Genomic DNA, 17,475 nt, shown 5'->3' with positions numbered 1-17,475 from the left:
AGTAAACGCAACTTAATTATTTAGCAGAAAGTTCATTTCAGCATTTTGTTTTGTTGTCAGAAGTGTAATAGACATAGACAATGAACACAATCTTCGTTACGTTTGTGAAACAAGTGTGTAACAAAGGTGTTTATATTAAAAGTTTATCATTAAGCCATCAACTCGTTCATCAGAATCGCTCGTATTTTAGAATCCATTGTAAAATCAAATTTAAAACAGAAACTAAACTGAAATTGCATTTAAAATTGTCTTGTTTAGAAATACACCCGAATTATTTTATTAATGTAATATCTGTGAACAGACTTTTACGTGTCGGGAGGTTTTAGAGAAGTATATACTATTTTTAATAATCAGATTAATTTCTATTGTGAAAATATTTGTAAAAATAAATTTACAACCACAGTCGGATTCCAAACTGATCAAAAGTCTGTTTGTATGCCCAGTCATTATTTCTTTATGTTTTATATTTTACCTTTAAAGATCTGTAATTAGGAATAATATAAATCTAAAAGAATAAATAATCTAACCCATACATTCGTGACATCATGTAGACACTACGCTATACGAATTTGATGGCAGTGCCCTGTAACCGAGTTTGGAACAGTTGTGCATTGTGGTTGGTTTAAATTTATCACGTGACTTTAAAATTGATAACATAAATGGTGTACAGAGTTTTCACTCTTTGTATCTTTACTCTGTGTCTTCATTTATATATTTATAATATACTGGAAATTCTCGCGCCAAGCATGGCGAAAATTTTTCGTGAGAAAATAAAGATTGAAGAATTGAGAGGCGCTTCAAGTCGAGCTTGGCGTTGTGATGCTGTTCCTAAGCCATTCACAATGCCATTCTTATTCTGTGTTGTGTAAGTCTGAGTTCACTGCTCTCGGTGGTGTCGGTCGTTCTTATTCTTTTATATCTACGTCTTACGTGGCCGCGTGTACGAGTGTGAACGCGCTTCTAAGCGGAGTGGGCAAACTGGTTCAAGCAAATGTGCGAGTCCGGAGTAACCGCGTTTAGCGTATAGCGATCACCACATGTCTCTTGTACACGCGCGTGCAGGAAGCAGCTACTAAGCAAGTTTGATCACCGCTTCCACTGCTCGCGCTTCTAACGATAAGGCTGATATTGTAGATGAATGAAAACAGAATGACAAATAAATTGTGTATATATGTTGTATGTTCTTTAATTAATAATCTTTCACGTAATTTAATTATTTTTTTGTAAATATAAGGTTTAAAAAATATAACTTTTTAAACTTATTATTCTATGAAGATTCTTTATATTTGTGTGTATCTAGTTAATGATAATAATTACCTGTCAAATTTACCGTTTTAATGCTTGTTATATTTTCTGTAGCAAGCATTTAATGAAGTCGCCTCGCCGCTATTTTGTAAAGAATCGGCCTCCACTTTGGACAAAAGTCGCTCGCGAGTTGGACGCATGTTCAAAGATTTTTTCCGCTCGTGGTCGCTGGACGCTGCCACGTTGAACGTAGTCTTATGTTTTCCCCAGGCAAAATAGCGAGTTTTTTTAATACATCTTTGATAAAGGAAAGATGAATTTTATGTAGGGGGAGTTTATCTCCCTTTTAATCATACTCAATGATTAAAGAAAAGTACACTGTCTGGGAGTAACCGCCGTGAACCCTGTTGACCCACGTGCTTTTCATTTTTTATATATGTATAAATAAAATACGGAAAAATAAATGTATGGAATATTCAATAATCAGTGATAAATTATCACTGATAATATTAAACGACGAAAATCGTACATGAAGTAACAAATGTTGAGAAAGAAAACAAAAATTCAGTACAGTGGATGATCGGTTAACGAACATAATCCGTTCCAAGACTTTGTTCGCTATCCGAATTGTTCGTTAACCGATTATCGATTTACCATAGGTTTTATGTGAATTTCATTAATTTGTTTTGGAAACTGCAAACAATAAAAAATATATACTTTCTTGTTACGTTTATTTATATGTAATAATAAAAATACATATATACACAGTCTTGCATTTTTATTAGTCATGGTTTTTTCCGCTTGTGAGGTTTAAAGAATCTGTCTAATGTCGATTGCTTTTCTCTCTTCAGGATTTATTAGAAGTAATTACTAGCATTATAATTGTAGGGATCCCCATGCCTATTAACATCAGCCTGGTTTGGATGCCATTCTATGACCGTTGTTCTGACATCCTCTTACTTTCTGAAAAATCTTTAATAGCAGATATCGGGAATAATTTTCTTTTTCAGAAGAAAACATATCTCGCCGAGTTTCTTGGTGTTTTTCATTTAACAGTTGGCGTTCTTCTGTCGTCAGATCCGTTTTAGGTTCCATTATGATCTATTCAGTGTTCTTTATTTCTCAAATGTGATTTTTTTTTTTTTTTACTCCTTTAGCTGCTTGAGTCTTCTTGATTATACTGTATCTTTTTTAGATAAGATTGAACTGCGGCCTACTGTCGACCTGTTCAAGCAATACTGACCAGCAATATCAGACATCTGTTCACTCTCTACTTTTGCTATTATACTCTCACCTTTCGAAAATAAAATCTGTCGCAAAACGTAACGATTGCCCGCCCGACAGTCTCGCGAATACTATAAAAGAATTATTTCTGTCTGAAAAATAAAAGGCCGTAATTACAAGGGAGAGTTTCAAAGTTAGAAGGAATACTATTTGCAGTAGCGTAGCGAGGGGGTGCAAGGTGGTGCATCATGCACCGGACGCCACTCGCTGAGGGGCGCCAAATGGTCTCCAAGACAAACAAGATTTTCCGGAAAGATAGTCAGAGGACCGAGAGCCGAGTCAAAATAAAACAGAAAATGGCGACCCTCTTCTACAAACAGGCACCTCACTCCACCGAAGTCAGGTGAAAGTACCACCCACAGTCATTCTATGAAGTGAACTCTGATCTTAGGACTGAACGCGTAGTATCTTCTATGTTAAATAAAATTTGTAATCTAATTTTATAAATTTGAGAGCGCTTCAAATACTCCTTACTATTTCAGTATCAATTGCTAGCTGTGAACGTTCGTTCAGCAAATTAAAATTAATTTCACATATCTACGATCAACGATGGGACAAGATCGCCTAAGTGACCTAACATTTTTAAGTGTGGAAAGAGAAAAATATGAAATTATCGACTTTGATGAAGTAATTGATAAATTTGCTTCATCAAAGGCAAGAAAAATATATAGGCCCTGCATAGTATATACTTATTTGTATTAATGTATTATATTATTATTATTATTAATAAATACAGTCGATACCTTAAGGGGAAGAGGAAATGTATCGAGTTATCCGATGTGACGAGTAAAGCGAATAGTTAATAAGGTTAATGTTACCCTAGGATCCAAAATGGCGGCCGGGGAAATTTTTCCCTACTTCGGAGACTGCGACGGGGAAATAATTTTCCTCTGCATTCGAGATGGCCGCGGTTCCGGCCGCCATCTTGAATTTTTCTGCAGACTCCGCGGATTTTTTAACCGAAATAAACAATAAAAACAACAAAAAGAGGAGTTTTTTACTCACTTTTTCGATTGTTCGATATTCTGAATATTATCTCCTCTTTGGAGGTCGACGAAATTTTTCGAATGGTTGACTGTTCTATGTCCGACCGCTACTCCTTTTATGTCGTCAATGTGCATATATCCTTTCCATTCGTCCGTTATTATCGTACTGCCGGAATTCACGTATTTACAAACGATCCAATTCACAGTGTTTTCTGATCTGTCGTTCACCTGACATATGAAGCATTTCTTATCTTCATCGCAATGAATGCAAACGGACTCGGTCGGCTGTATGCTTAATTTTACAGCAAAATTCGATGCGTTATCGATACGGGGAGGCAAACCTAGCTCCGAAAAGTCGTCTTCCATTAACTTGTAGAAATCACGGGAAGTGCATCTCGACCAAAATTCGTCGTTGCAACTCAAATCGGCAAAACTAGTCATTATCGAACAATTGGCAATAAACTAAACGCGGGGAGGTAAGAAGAAAAAAAACACGGTCTTTTTTTTAATTTCTGATTACTTGGTTCTCTAACTTTTAGGATTAAATTGTAATAAAAGAAATAACAATACTTACTAATACTGGAAGAATTAATAATAATAAATATTCACCGATAGCAATTTGTGTGCAAATGAAATATCGTTACGGAAAAAAAACCACAGCAATTAATGCAATACGCAATTCGCCGCAACACAGCAGTAAACGATTCCAACAGGAAACTAGTCGATTTGCATAAAATTGCCCAGAAATAAACAGAAATCACGTCGCAGATCATGCATTTCCATATTCGTTCGTAACACCCCTAGGAATTTCCCGCCGATTTTACTCTCGCACGACGTCACGAAAAGGCTCCCTCTACCGTCGCAAATTTACACACTACCGTCTCCATTTCGAGGTTACAGGATACTCGGCAACGTCGAACGCAGGGTAAAAACCGAACGGGGAAAAAATCCCCACGTCGTCGACGTCTCGACTCTAGGGAAAAATTTTTTCTTGTCGCAGTCTCCGAAGTAGGGAAAAATTTCCCCGGACCCCATTTTGGATCCTAAGGTAACATTAACCGTTAAGAATATGTATAATAATATGTAAAAGTTAATATAAACATAAATATATATATACTGTATATATAAACTGTTTTTGTTGTTTAAAAACTGTGTGTTTTTGAAACAATTATATAAAAATGTAAAATAAATATTATCTTTTAAACTAATTCTAGATGATAGTATGTCCGATTTTTCCACTGACTCAGACACATTTCCGAATCCAATCCTAGTCTTGATGTTTTTAACTAGATATTTTGTCTCAAATTTAAAGCCTAACCTGAGCCTGTGTCCCTATTTATCCCGAAAAACAGTATAGTATTTTGTAGAAGCGTAGTTAGGTAGTGACTATTCGTAATATATTATAGATATTTTAAGGTAGGTACTACATTCTATTACTATTTGTATTATATTCTTATTACGAGTAAATTCTATATATTATATTACTATAATTATATAAATTTGATACTATTTGATAAATTTGCTAGGATAGGCTCAGGATAGGCTTTAAATTTGAGACAAAAAATCTAGTTAAAAAAATCAAGACTAGGATTGGATTCGGAAATGTGTCTGTGTCAGTGGAAAAATCGGACATGCTATCATCTAGAATTAGTTGAAAAGATAATATTTATTTTACATTCTATATATATAATCGAGACGAGTTGATGATAATAATAATAATAATAATAATAAACAGACAGTATTGAAAAACAACACGCACGAAATGTACTACGACAGAGCCATAATCACAGATAAAACAATTTACCACAACAGACCAGACATCACACTCACTGACAAACACAATAAAATCACATACATTATAGACATATCCATTCCAAACACTCACAATATACAAAACGCATGCACTGAAAAAATTAGCAAGTACACAGAACTCGCCCAGGAAATAAGGCATGTGTTGAGGATGGATAGGGTGCTTATTGTACCTGTTGTTCTCTCCTCTACAGGTATCATACCACACACACTACACAAAAGCCTGGGCACATTACAATTGAATAGAAACACATACATCACACTACAGAAGGCCACTATATTGAATACATGTCATATTGTGAGAAAATTCCTGAATACAGACACACATACTGATACACTTCTTTAATTTCTGTTTTGGTTACTATGCCTTGACTTTGGTCCGGCATAGTACACAGCCACCGGTGTTAACCGAGTATATCTCACTTAACCCAACATAATAATAATAATAATAATCAGCGCAGAGCCCAAACGGTTAGGAGTTGAAAGTTGAAATTTGGTACACAGTTAGGGTACGTCACGAGAATGCACACTAAGAAGGGATTTTTCGAAATTCCTCCCCACGGGGAAGAGGGACAGGATTAAGTCTTAACACTTCCATCAACAATGGAAGTGTCAACAATGGATATGTCAAGTAACAATGGAAGTGTCAACAATGGAAGTGTTACGTAACGATGGAAATGTTAAAAGCCCAACAATTCGACAAACTTATAATAATAACGTCGAATTCTTCCACTCGTATAGAGAAGTAGTCCCTTCTATGATTTATTCGGAGGTCGTCACTTGGACGTCACAAAAATCTATAAATAGATTTAAACGCGTAGTAGGGCGCAAATTTCATCCCTATCTGGTATCGGGAGCCTGACAGGAGAAAAGATTATTCAATCGTACATCTCCGCTTTTTTTTACTTATAAAGCCATCCCTTTTGACGACTGAGAGCTAATCCAACCGATTAGCTGCCGATTAAGTTGTATAAGAGTTTAACAAACTCCGTATCCCGGCTAGCCCCTCACAGTAATAAAAATGGCCGCTCACAGAAAAGTGAACGTGGCGAAGCAATTGTTATGATGTTAATAATGAACTATGGATCTTATGAATTCAATAGCGTTACTCCTAGCTATTTACTAATATAAAAGCCGTTGTTCGTGTGAGTGTGTATATATGTTACCGGCAAAACCCGATTTTACGCCAAACTAGTTTGGCGTAAGCGTATCAGGCCAAACTAGTTTAGAATAATTATTAAAGTATATTAATGGTTAAAATAAAATTAAAAGGCAATTAATTAGATGAACAATATTTATTCATCTAATTGATATTTTACCGTTGATACTGTTTCTTTGTTTGCTTTTATTCAAGAACTACCGTGAATCAATAACTAGTGACGTTAAACACTGGGCGGCCTGCCGGCGGCTCCCCTCCGGGAGGAGTCCGTCGGGAGCACGAACAGTCGGAAGTGCTGCCATTGGGGTTACCTAGGTACACTTTAACCCACTCATTAATATACTTGAATAATAATTCTAAACTAGTTTGGCTTGGCACGCTTACGCCAAAACTCGTGAGTCAAGGTACCACTGTATATAAAAAATTTTCTACTATGATAAATAAAATATTTGTGTAGAATTCTTTATCCATTTCGTAGAAAATTTGTATTCTATATATGATTTACAGAATTATAAATTAAATCACTGTACAAAATGATGTGTTTTATAAAAATAAACCAGCAAGGAGTTGCTGAACTTTCCAAACAAAATTTAAAATTTTTCTGGCTGTTATTATACATTATTTTAAAAAATTTTGTTTACATATTATAAAATGGCAAAAAACTTAATTTTCAATGTAGGAATGATTCTTTATATTAAATTTTGAATGCTAATAACGAGTAAGATCGTCATCGAATCTACTGGAGATACACACGATCCGAATTAACTTTTTAAACCCTCGATTTTCACCCATGAAAGTTTGATAGTATCAACCCCCTTAAAATACAAACCTCCCCGCTTAATTTCAGAAATTTTAAACCAAAAGCACAGAAGTTATTCTCGAGAACGGACCTAGATAGATGAAAGTCGAGTACAGACATTGAAATCGTAAGAGGAAACAATCAGATTACCTGTATATAAACTTCTGATTTGTACCGCAAGTCACGTTATTTCAATACAAAAATTTTCCCCGAACAGAGTCAGATCATTGACACGACTTTATTGCTAACACGATAACTGTGATGAAACACACTACTACACTCCGTGTAGGCAAGTGCTATGTGTTACCTGTAGCAGTAATGGTGCATCTATTTCGTGCTATTTCATGCAATCGATATTTTGGGTGGGACATGCGACATGATGTAAGTTAAAAATATTTGAACGTAACTGCTGAGATTCATAGCAATTGGTCGAACGGTCAAATCGATGTTCGGCAGCTCTTCGTACTTTTCAGATATTATTTTTCCATCCTCACACACAATCTACGTTTTCTTCACAATCGAAACACCACAGACCATCACTAAAAATCGACGAAGTGAAGAGATAATGGGGGTCGTATGTATTTCCAGTAGGGTCGGACTTAATGACGATTTTACTTGGTATAAGCCAGGGTTGTCCAACCTTTTCTTTCCTAATGGGCCTAATTAAAAATTTAGGTATATTCAGCGGGCCACAAAGGTACTTTATATAAATATATGCTTTTAAAAAGTTGAAAATGTGAACTTCAGATTTTAATAACAAATATATATTATTACAAAAATACTGTATTATTGACAGTAAAAAAAAAATTATAGTCGCACAAAATAAAAATAAATTCAATGCGATTTTCCATATTGCCTTCCTTTTATAATATTTTCAATATCTGCTTTTATGATACTAGTCTTAATTCTAAGAATGTTAGTTAAATGGGAATTACTCAACTTATTTCTATCAGTAGTTTTTTGTTTTTCATGCACGAAAAAACTTGTTTACAAAAGTATGTACTACCTCACATGCATAACAGTTCTCTAGATAAAACAATTTTCTATAACACCAATTACGTCATTATGACATCAAAGTGTATCCAGTGAAACGAGAAAAAGTTTAACCACATATTTTACCAATATAAATGAAAATATACCTTAAAAAATTAGGGTGCAGTTGGCCGCGGGTTGGACATCTCTGGTATAAGTATTTAGCCTACAATTTTTTATACAACTCATCCCTACCTTCAAAATTAAGGTATTCCCATTCTGGAATAGTTAAAAATATAAGAATTTTGTACGTTCGAATCATTGCTGTAAGAATTTCTGTCGGGAATGAAGAATTCGTTTTCAACAGGCTAAAGAATGTAAAAACAATACAAAACAATATGTTATACATGAAAAGAATTGTGTAAATCATAAATGTGTTGTTGTTTATTAAAAAAGCGCATTAAAGCTAAATTATTTCTTACATTTTTTTTGTAGAAATTATTCATTTTCTTTTTCGGTTTAATTTACGGTTGCATATGGCAATGCAACATGTGGGTAATCTGCTGAAATGGATTTTCCCGAGAGTGGTAATGGAAACTGATCTCTATTTAGGTGTTACAAACGTGAAGTAACTCGGGAAACTTCATTGACCAGGCACCAACCCAGAATCAACAGTTTTCAGTGATTTTATGCAGTGGGAGCACTTATTAGACCAGGGGTACCCAACTTGAGTTCCGCGGAAGGGTTCCGCCAATAAAAATTTGGGGATTCACGATAAAATCCGTTTAGTCTAGCTTGCGGCTTGAGGCTCGTGCAGCCTGCATTTAGTGCCCTCAAGAAATACAGCTTGTGGCTCATGTCATAAAACGTATTGTGTTTGCGTGAAACCATGTCATAGGATACTACGTATTTAACGATTTATTCGGTCTTCATACGTTGAATTCAAAATAAAGTTATGTTTTTTGAATGATTTTTTTGCTTTATTTCACTTACCGATATTATGATCCTCCATCGCGTTGTGAAACGTAAACTGCAATTACGGTTCATTTATTACATTGATTACCGCTAAATCGGTCCCCACTGTTTACAGAGCTATAAATAACTCTAACAGATGTTCAAACGGTCATTCAAGGACACTAGCTGAGACAGGAACGATTATATCATTGTAGCGCGCGCTAAGCGGCGCGTGTGCCACGCGTGAAACGTTTTGTACGTAACAATATTACGGCTGAATCGGGCCCCACTGTTTACAGAGCTATTATTAACTCTAACACGACTAATTAGAGAGTAAAAAGCATATAAACAAGAAATTTAAAGCCAATTAGCGGCGAGAAGGTCTCCCATATACTTATTATAGGAAGGTGGAGTTTCCCAGAATATTTATGACTACAGATGAACTCTTTTGTCAGTGCACAGTCAAACAACCTAAACAAAAGCCAATCCAAGTAATTATATTGCGAACATTTATTAAATTTTAAATGATTGGAAATAATAAAAAATAAGTATCGCTTATCGCACCGGGGAGCCGACGCCATGACAGCACTGTAACTTGACATTCCCCTGTCATAAATCACAACTTTGAATGTAAACATCTCCGGTTCTACTGCAGCTAGAATAACGCGGTTTGTTTTGTTAGACACAGAAACACTTCAACTTTGTAACCAGTATGTTAAACAATACAATTTTTGAAATTAATTTTTTTAATGAAAATACGTCCAACTTTTGTCTTTTTAAAATTTTTTTCTTGTCAATTATAAAAACAACTACGATAATAAGAGAGACAGAAGTGTTTATAGACAAAATAAAAAGACAGCGCGTCTCTAGCGCAAAATTCAAAAAAATATGGCAATTTTAAATTATTTTACAAAAAATAGGAGCCTCAGGGCTTGTCGTTTTTTGCGTTTTTTTCGAAAATCCAGGAGTCAAAAGGCTAGTGACGTATGAATGTGCCAATAAAGATTTGGGATATGACGTGTAATTGTTCTATTCTGGAATAGTCTTTGTATGACGATACAAGAACATATTTGCCAGATTGGGCTACAAGTAGCGGACTGGGCTACTTTTTAAGTGCCCTCGCTACAAAAATGTTAAATTGGGCGACACGCTACTTTTTGTTCTAGTAATAATTACCTTCAGGCTACAATTCCTAAAAATACGCTACTTTTTTATTTTCATATATAAAATCGCACAATATTTATTGTATCATACAAAACTAATAAAGTTTTATTTAATTTCATTACACTTAATTGTATAAATAAAGTTGCAACGTTTAACAAAGATAAAGATACTTTGCTTCCGTTTTCTATCCGTCGTTCGCTCCAGTAATCCACAATCCATTGCCACTAACACTGCTAATTTTATTAATTTTTTTCCTCTCATATATCTATCAATATGCGCCTATTTTTAATTATTTTTTTAAAACGAAAATATGCTACTCACAAATTTATTTGTACTTTTACTTCGTTTTCCTGTTTTTTCCCGCTTGACTTCTTGATTCTACTTCTGTTTTAGAACGTTCCTTTCTCTAATTTGATGATTTCACTACATTTTTAGTAAACGTTTCCTTTTTTTTTTCTTTTCTTAGGTATTCCAAGGAAAACCTAAAAAAAAAGGAAACGTCTACTAAAAATGTAGTGAATAGGCCCAGTGTTGCTCGGGCAAAAGTAACGACAGCGAAGATTAAGATTATTACATTACAGCCAATCTCATCTTTTTTCACAGAATGCAAGAATTAGGTTTCCCTATTTCCAGACTAATTAGAAAATTTTTAGATTGGTCTGAAAATATGTTCGATTTCCCGCAAAAACGCATCTGCGCCTGTAAACATTGCACGTCGCTTTTTCTTACCACTTCCATTGTTAACATTTCCCTGGGTTCATATTTTTTTTTTTTCTTAACTCTTTCCGCCCTGTGGGCACTAAGAAGGCCTCTTTTTGCAAGCCATTATAGGTTCGGCCAGGCCCACAATGGGGCGACCGGGTGGTGAGGGACGGGGCCCGACATAACCGGACGGACCACTCCCCGAAAAATTCCGGGGAATTTTTCGACCCGTCGGGATTCGAACCCGGGTCCCCCAGAGCGGTAGGCCATCCGGCCTCCTGGGTTCATATCAGGACTCCGTGATGGCCAATCAATTACATTAATTTTTTTTCAGCAAACCAATTTTTAGTTGACTTTGATGCATGAATGGCAACATTATCTTGTTGGAATTGCCAATTTTCTCTCCCAATACGTGATCCAAAAGTTATTAAATTTTGATATTGTTGAAATCAACGATCGAAATTATTGTCAAATGTTATACGACATCGTTACGTACAACGAATTGTGTCGCGATGTTTTGTAAACGTTCTTCCGTTACGTAATAAAAGGTTGGTGACGCTGTTAACCCTTCGGGGATGGTGACCTCATTTCACACTCCCCTTTCCAGCGCTGACCTTCCGTGAGTCAAGACAGTGTAATCTTTGTGTATTCTTTGTTGTATAACAGTTACGCGAGTCTAACTAGTTTTTACTAATCTCTCCGACAATCTCTAAACTAGTCTAACAGATACAACAGTTTTCGATACAGTGTAAACAGAGAGGCCTTAAAACTGAAAACAAAAGTCGCAGTCGCTAAGTTTCTAAGTTCAAAAAATGAATCGCCGCACCTGCGAATGACTCGCTTTGATTTAGAGAAAATTGATGGAGATACACCGAATGTCCATATATATATTACAAACTTATTTCATTAGTAAAAGTGGATAGTTGCAAAATAATTCAGTTTTATTGTTTGGGCTACAAACAGTTCAAATCCGCTACTTTTGGAGCACAACCACGCTACTTTTTAACCTTCAGATCTAACAACTATGTACAAGAACTCCATTTGACACGTGCTACAGAACTATACTATACCAAGTCTCGCCCTAAGGGCGGGCAACCCGGACATTTGTCCGGGGCGCCAAAGTTTAGGGACAGCATTTTGGCTATAAGTTTGAGGAAAATATTGATGTGTTAAATACTCAATTAATAGAAAATTTCACGTATCAATGTTTTCGTTCTCTAAAAATTTACGGTGCGTATCGTGTTTATATTGTTTATGTCTAAATGTTAAAAGTATTTACACTATTATTGAAAAATTAACGCAGAATTTGTAAAGGACGATGCTTGAACTTGTTTGAACATGCATATACTTCTCTGAATAGAATAGCATTAGCACGCGAGAAGAGCGCTGCTTCAGCTTGCGTTTGAACATGCATAGACTCGCTTATACTTACCTCTAAATATAAAAGAGCGGTTTCGTTACACAGTAGCATTATTCTTGCTATTATGTCGGTAGTGATAACAATTGGAAGTTTATATAATTTACTTAAGTGCGATTACTTAATTTTTAAAGGTAAGTACAGGTACATCTATAATTAACCTGTTGTTTAGTTTGATAGATACTAGTTTATCGTAAATCGATTATGGAATCGAAACAATGAAAGTGTTTTTAAATAAAATAAATATTTAATTTATCCAAAAAGGTTGTTTATTAAATAAACAAACAGTTTACAACCATCGCGTTTTCGATGGGTCTCAAAAATTTAATTTATTCTCTTACAAATCCAAGGGACGACTCTATCAGGTTGCCGTTTTTATTTCAAACCTGATCTATTCTGGGCTGGACAAAGCCCTGGATGAGCCTAAACTATACACTCAGGGCCATCTAAATTAAACTTCTTCTCGTCACTAAACACTATTTCTAACCATTCTTCAGTTCATCCCATCTTGTCATTAGCCCAGTTTAAATGCATTGATTTGTGTTTGGCAGTTAAAAAGGTGGTTTCAACTTCATTTTTAAATAAATTACATTGTCATTGTTTTTTAAAGTTCTCCAAACAGTCACATGAGATAAATCTATTGGTAATTCAGCAGCAGCTTGCCTTGTTGACTTGCTTTTATTAATTATAAGCTTAAAAACTTCTCTCTCATTTCTTGATGTTAAACATTTAGGCTGTCCTGACTTTCTTTTTTGCCCATAATTTTTACCTTGTTGGAAAACATTTTGAATAGCATTCGTACATCTATTTACAGCAACAGAAATTTGTCTCAGAGACTTGCCTGAACCACTCAAATAATAAATTTTATGTATTTCTTGCTCCTTAAGTACAGTTCCATCAGGCATTGTTGAAAATGTTTATATAACATTCAATAAAACATTCAAAAAAGCCACCATGACAGTTAAAAATGATGACATCTCACCCTAGTCATGATAATTATAATCTTTATTTTCTTATATTTTTTCTTTGATATTCTCCCATCATCTAATTGTTTATTAATATGATATGACCACTCTTAACTAAAGTTGTTGGCCCTGAAAAGGGCCGTTTTAATATTTATTAAATACATTTAGTTATTTTCTAATAATTTTAGTTCTTGCAGAAGTTTCAACTTTTTTAATCTTAATAACTCTATGTTAAGTTGTTCTGCTTCTTGCTTTTTCCTCTCTGTATCTTGTTTTATATTCTCTGTATCTTGTTTCATTTTCTCTGTTTTTATGCCCTCCTCTATTAGCTGGATTTGGGCTTTCTCTAATGAATTAATGCTATAAATATAATATAAATCATTATTTTTTAGAAAGTAATTATTAATATTTAGTATTATTTTATCTGAATATTATTTACCGTTGTCTTTTGGGTGGTGGTGGATCATCTGCCACGTTCACATTTTCCCTGACAGCTACATCACTTATCACTACAGGTGAAAATATTGCTGAATTAGAGTGTTCATTTGTATCTGTAAGTGATTCAATATTTTCATATGTAACGATAAGTGGCGATGGTGGATCATCTGGATTGGGTAATGGTTCAATACTGTCACCCAAAACAGATAAAACCACTTGTGTGGAGGGATTCAATGATAATGGTGCTGGTCCTCCACCTGTTATATGTGCAGCACGTCGGTTATTATCTGCCTCTTTTTTGGCATCTATTTTTAATCGCTTCCAGCAACCTATAACATAGATCATAAGATATACTTTTCTAGTAAATTTTTCTTAAATTAAATATGCTATTTTAATATTTGTATATTTACATAATCTATTAATCTAATAAATGGAAGTAGGGATTAGTAGGATATGAAATCTTGATTCAGAATAGAGTTCTAGAATTCGGACTATTTTTCCTTACTCTTTCACATAAATATAGATTGTACAAAGTAATTTTCATTGTAATAAATTTAATTTAGGTGATTAATAATCGTAACTTTCTATTTTCTTTTTATTAAAATTTTGAATTATTATTCTACTTTGATATTATTAATGTTAAAAATATTGGTAAAAAATATTAACTAACATCTTATAATCTGAAATGAATATTTTACATTCATACTTGCCTTTCAATTGTGCTATTGTACGAGCTGCTCTACAGGGAAATGACGAAGAGAATTCGTTTCGAATCTTCTCCCATGCGGTTTTTTTTTACGCTAGAGTACGGTTATCATACCCCTTCTCTTCAATTACGGGATAATCTTTAATAATTTCCGCCAGGACGTTCTTTTCTTCTACCGAAAAGTTCCTACACGTTTTCGACACAGTCGCCATGTTTCTGACGTCACACGAATGATCTGATTGGCTGAATTACTCCTAAAACAAGGGAGTAATGGCGAAGAAAGTAACAGCCAATGTTTTGCCGAGATTCGTTTAGACGACGTTCAGAAATAAACGGTCCTCGTCTTTGCAATGCATTTTTAACCGCGGTTCAGCTAGCCAACGTCTATAGGCCGTTCTGTTGTTAAACGTCGTTTAACGTAATCTCTGTCTCTGCAATCGGCCGTCAAAGTTTTCACCCTTCGGACTTTTATCGTGGAAAAGAAAGAAAGCAAAGAAATCCATTAAATTACTTCTGTTGTTTAATACAAAATACATCTAAATTTACAGAATAATTGTATAAAATTGTTTATATTCACCTTCTCTATTAATAATAAACAAAAAGTAATATGCGAATTTAACTTATAAAATCTGTAAAATATTTGGAAGTTTGTATCACTTACCTTTAAATCTTCGTATTCATCTGGGAGGTGAACATGTTTACAATCTTTTCAAAACAACTTTACATTCTGATTTTATGCCATGTTTAATGTCACATTTCTCCTCTTTATTTCCTTTTTCTTACAATCTGTATTGGAAGTTACAAAGTGTTTTTGTTTTAAAAATTCTAAGCAAAGAATTAAACGAATTTATAATATAATCGAGACGAGTTGATAATAATAATAATAATAATAATAATCAGCGCAGAGCCCAAACGGATAGTAAAGTTGAAATTTGGTACACAGTGAATCAGTATTTATTTTTCGCATTCCTTTAATTCCAACTGATTATCCATTCCAATTCAAGAGGCTTCAATTTCCCGTAAAATTATGTTTTGCTATGACGATTAATAAAGCACAAGGGCAAACTTTGAAAAATGCTGGAGTAGATCTGAGAGAGAATTGTTTCTCGCATGATCAGTTTTATGTTGCATGCTCCAGAGTTAGTTCTGCTAAAAATTTGGCCATTCTTAGCAAAGAAGGCAAAACAACTAACATCGTATATAAAGAAGTACTGTGGAATTAAAATTAAAATACTTCATTTGAAACTAATATGACGTTTTTTGCCCGAGCAACGCCGGGCTTATCAGCTAGTAAATAAATAAAACTGATTTTAGTTCTAATAATTTAAAATGTCAAAACGCTTGATTTTGGGGGTAGAGATTAGTTATTGAAAAAATTATAAATGTTAATAACGAGTAAAATCTTTATTAATTTTGACCCTACTCGAGACATGACACATGACCCATTTTATCTTTCGTTCCTCGATTAGCCTTTGCAATGTTTTGGCAATTATTTTCTAAATCGGCGATTGTCTTTTCGGCTTCGAATTTCTTCCCTCTTTTTCGTCTATCGTTCGTCGCAGGTTTAAAATTTTGGAGGCTACACTCTCTCTTACAATGGCAACAATTTCTATGCTAAAGACAGTCTCCCGCATATTGCGGAACTCCTCCAATTAGAACTGTCAAAACAACACCTTTACTCTACCCACACGTCAAGGTGATCATAGGCAAAGATTGGGGTCACTGACAATTTTACCCTCTCCTATTTAACACGGATGTAAAGAAACGTTGCCATTAATGGTTTCTAGATTTGGAGAACAATGTACGGTAAAGATACAAAGTGTGTGAGTTTCAAAGTGTGTAGGGAAAACTATCGAACAGATTTAAAGTAAATTATGAGCTTTGGATCCTCGCATAATATTAAGTTTGCATTGAATTTTTTCGTATGAATGTCTATGTCATATGCAAGTACCACATTCTTGCATATCACTTATAATGCAATGCTTATGATTTATGTAACTGCCCGAATTAAAAGAACGGCAATTTAAAGCATGCAAAGCTACATTCGGAGCCGTAATTAGAGTGATTCAAATACGACGTCTGCCGGACCATCAGCGGCCAAGCGGGCCCGATCAAAAAACATTGGCAGTTCGGTCGTGAACTCGCATCTGGCCAGGACGGGCTGGACACATGGATTTTACCGGATTTTCTTCACGTCTGTAACGAATAGGGGCCAAGTTAACCTTAAAACGACCTTCCGGAAGGAGGCATCCATCTAGACAGATCGCCCAGGTGTTGGGTTTTCATAAGTTAATAAAAACAAACAAACGACGTCTGCTGACAGGAAAATAGATGGAAATCTTTCAGCAGATCGTCACATGCTTGAAACAGGACTGGTTCTGATAGGTGCGATCAGTTATTTTTACCTGTTTGATAAATGTCAATATTTAATTAGCTTCGGGAAATGTTCACGACTTGTTACCATTTCGTTCTCAAGCATTGTGTAAATTGACCATGAAAGGACAATTCGCCACGTAATATAATGTGCTACGTAATATAATGTGAACCAGAAAATGTTTAGATGTTAAGAATATGATTATATATTTCATTTTTAGTTTTTTACTACGATCATTCATACATGCGTTTTAAGAATCATACTATTAACCATATAACACGTGATTTTATAGCTGCAAGGTATCACGTGTGCTGTTGACGTGTCACTACTGGAGTGTCTTCCGTTAACCTTGAGGGTGCACCCCTTGTTTACTGCTACAACACGAACAATAGTAATAAGTTTACTCGTCTCTCTTTGTTACTTGCTCTACATTTCGAATGAACATTTTATTAATTAATTCATTCTTCGATTGAATACAGACTGTTGATACACGAGAGTATC

General features: G+C 34.8%; 2 protein-coding genes across 2 annotated transcripts in view; both read right to left on the bottom strand.

The window, feature by feature from the left end:
- Positions 1 to 17,475, bottom strand: part of LOC136969233 (zinc finger protein 271-like) — a 320,380-nt gene that overhangs the window by 152,317 nt on the left and 150,588 nt on the right. The window lies entirely within an intron of this gene.
- Positions 13,621 to 14,274, bottom strand: LOC136969222 (uncharacterized). The gene is made up of 2 exons (XM_067263311.1): positions 13,896 to 14,274; positions 13,621 to 13,816 (listed from the first exon to the last, which is right to left on the bottom strand). Exons 1-2 carry the CDS (start codon positions 14,237 to 14,239, stop codon positions 13,621 to 13,623), a joined length of 540 nt encoding a protein of 179 aa, XP_067119412.1. The 5' UTR covers positions 14,240 to 14,274.

This window comes from Centruroides vittatus, unplaced genomic scaffold, assembly GCF_030686945.1.
Source record: "Centruroides vittatus isolate TY-2023 unplaced genomic scaffold, ASM3068694v2 contig_1768, whole genome shotgun sequence".
Classification (NCBI taxonomy): Eukaryota; Metazoa; Arthropoda; class Arachnida; order Scorpiones; family Buthidae; genus Centruroides; species Centruroides vittatus.
Note: the sequence above shows the minus strand (reverse complement) of the source record. Positions and strands in the feature narration are given on the sequence as shown.

Excerpts from the sequence above, each read along its gene's own strand:
- LOC136969222 (XM_067263311.1), bottom strand. The coding sequence starts at position 14,239 with ATGATCTATGTTATAGGTTGCTGGAAGCGATTAAAAATAGATGCCAAA. Across the intron at positions 13,817-13,895 it reads CCACCACCCAAAAGACAACG|CATTAATTCATTAGAGAAAG; the intron begins GTAAATAATATT and ends TTATATTTATAG.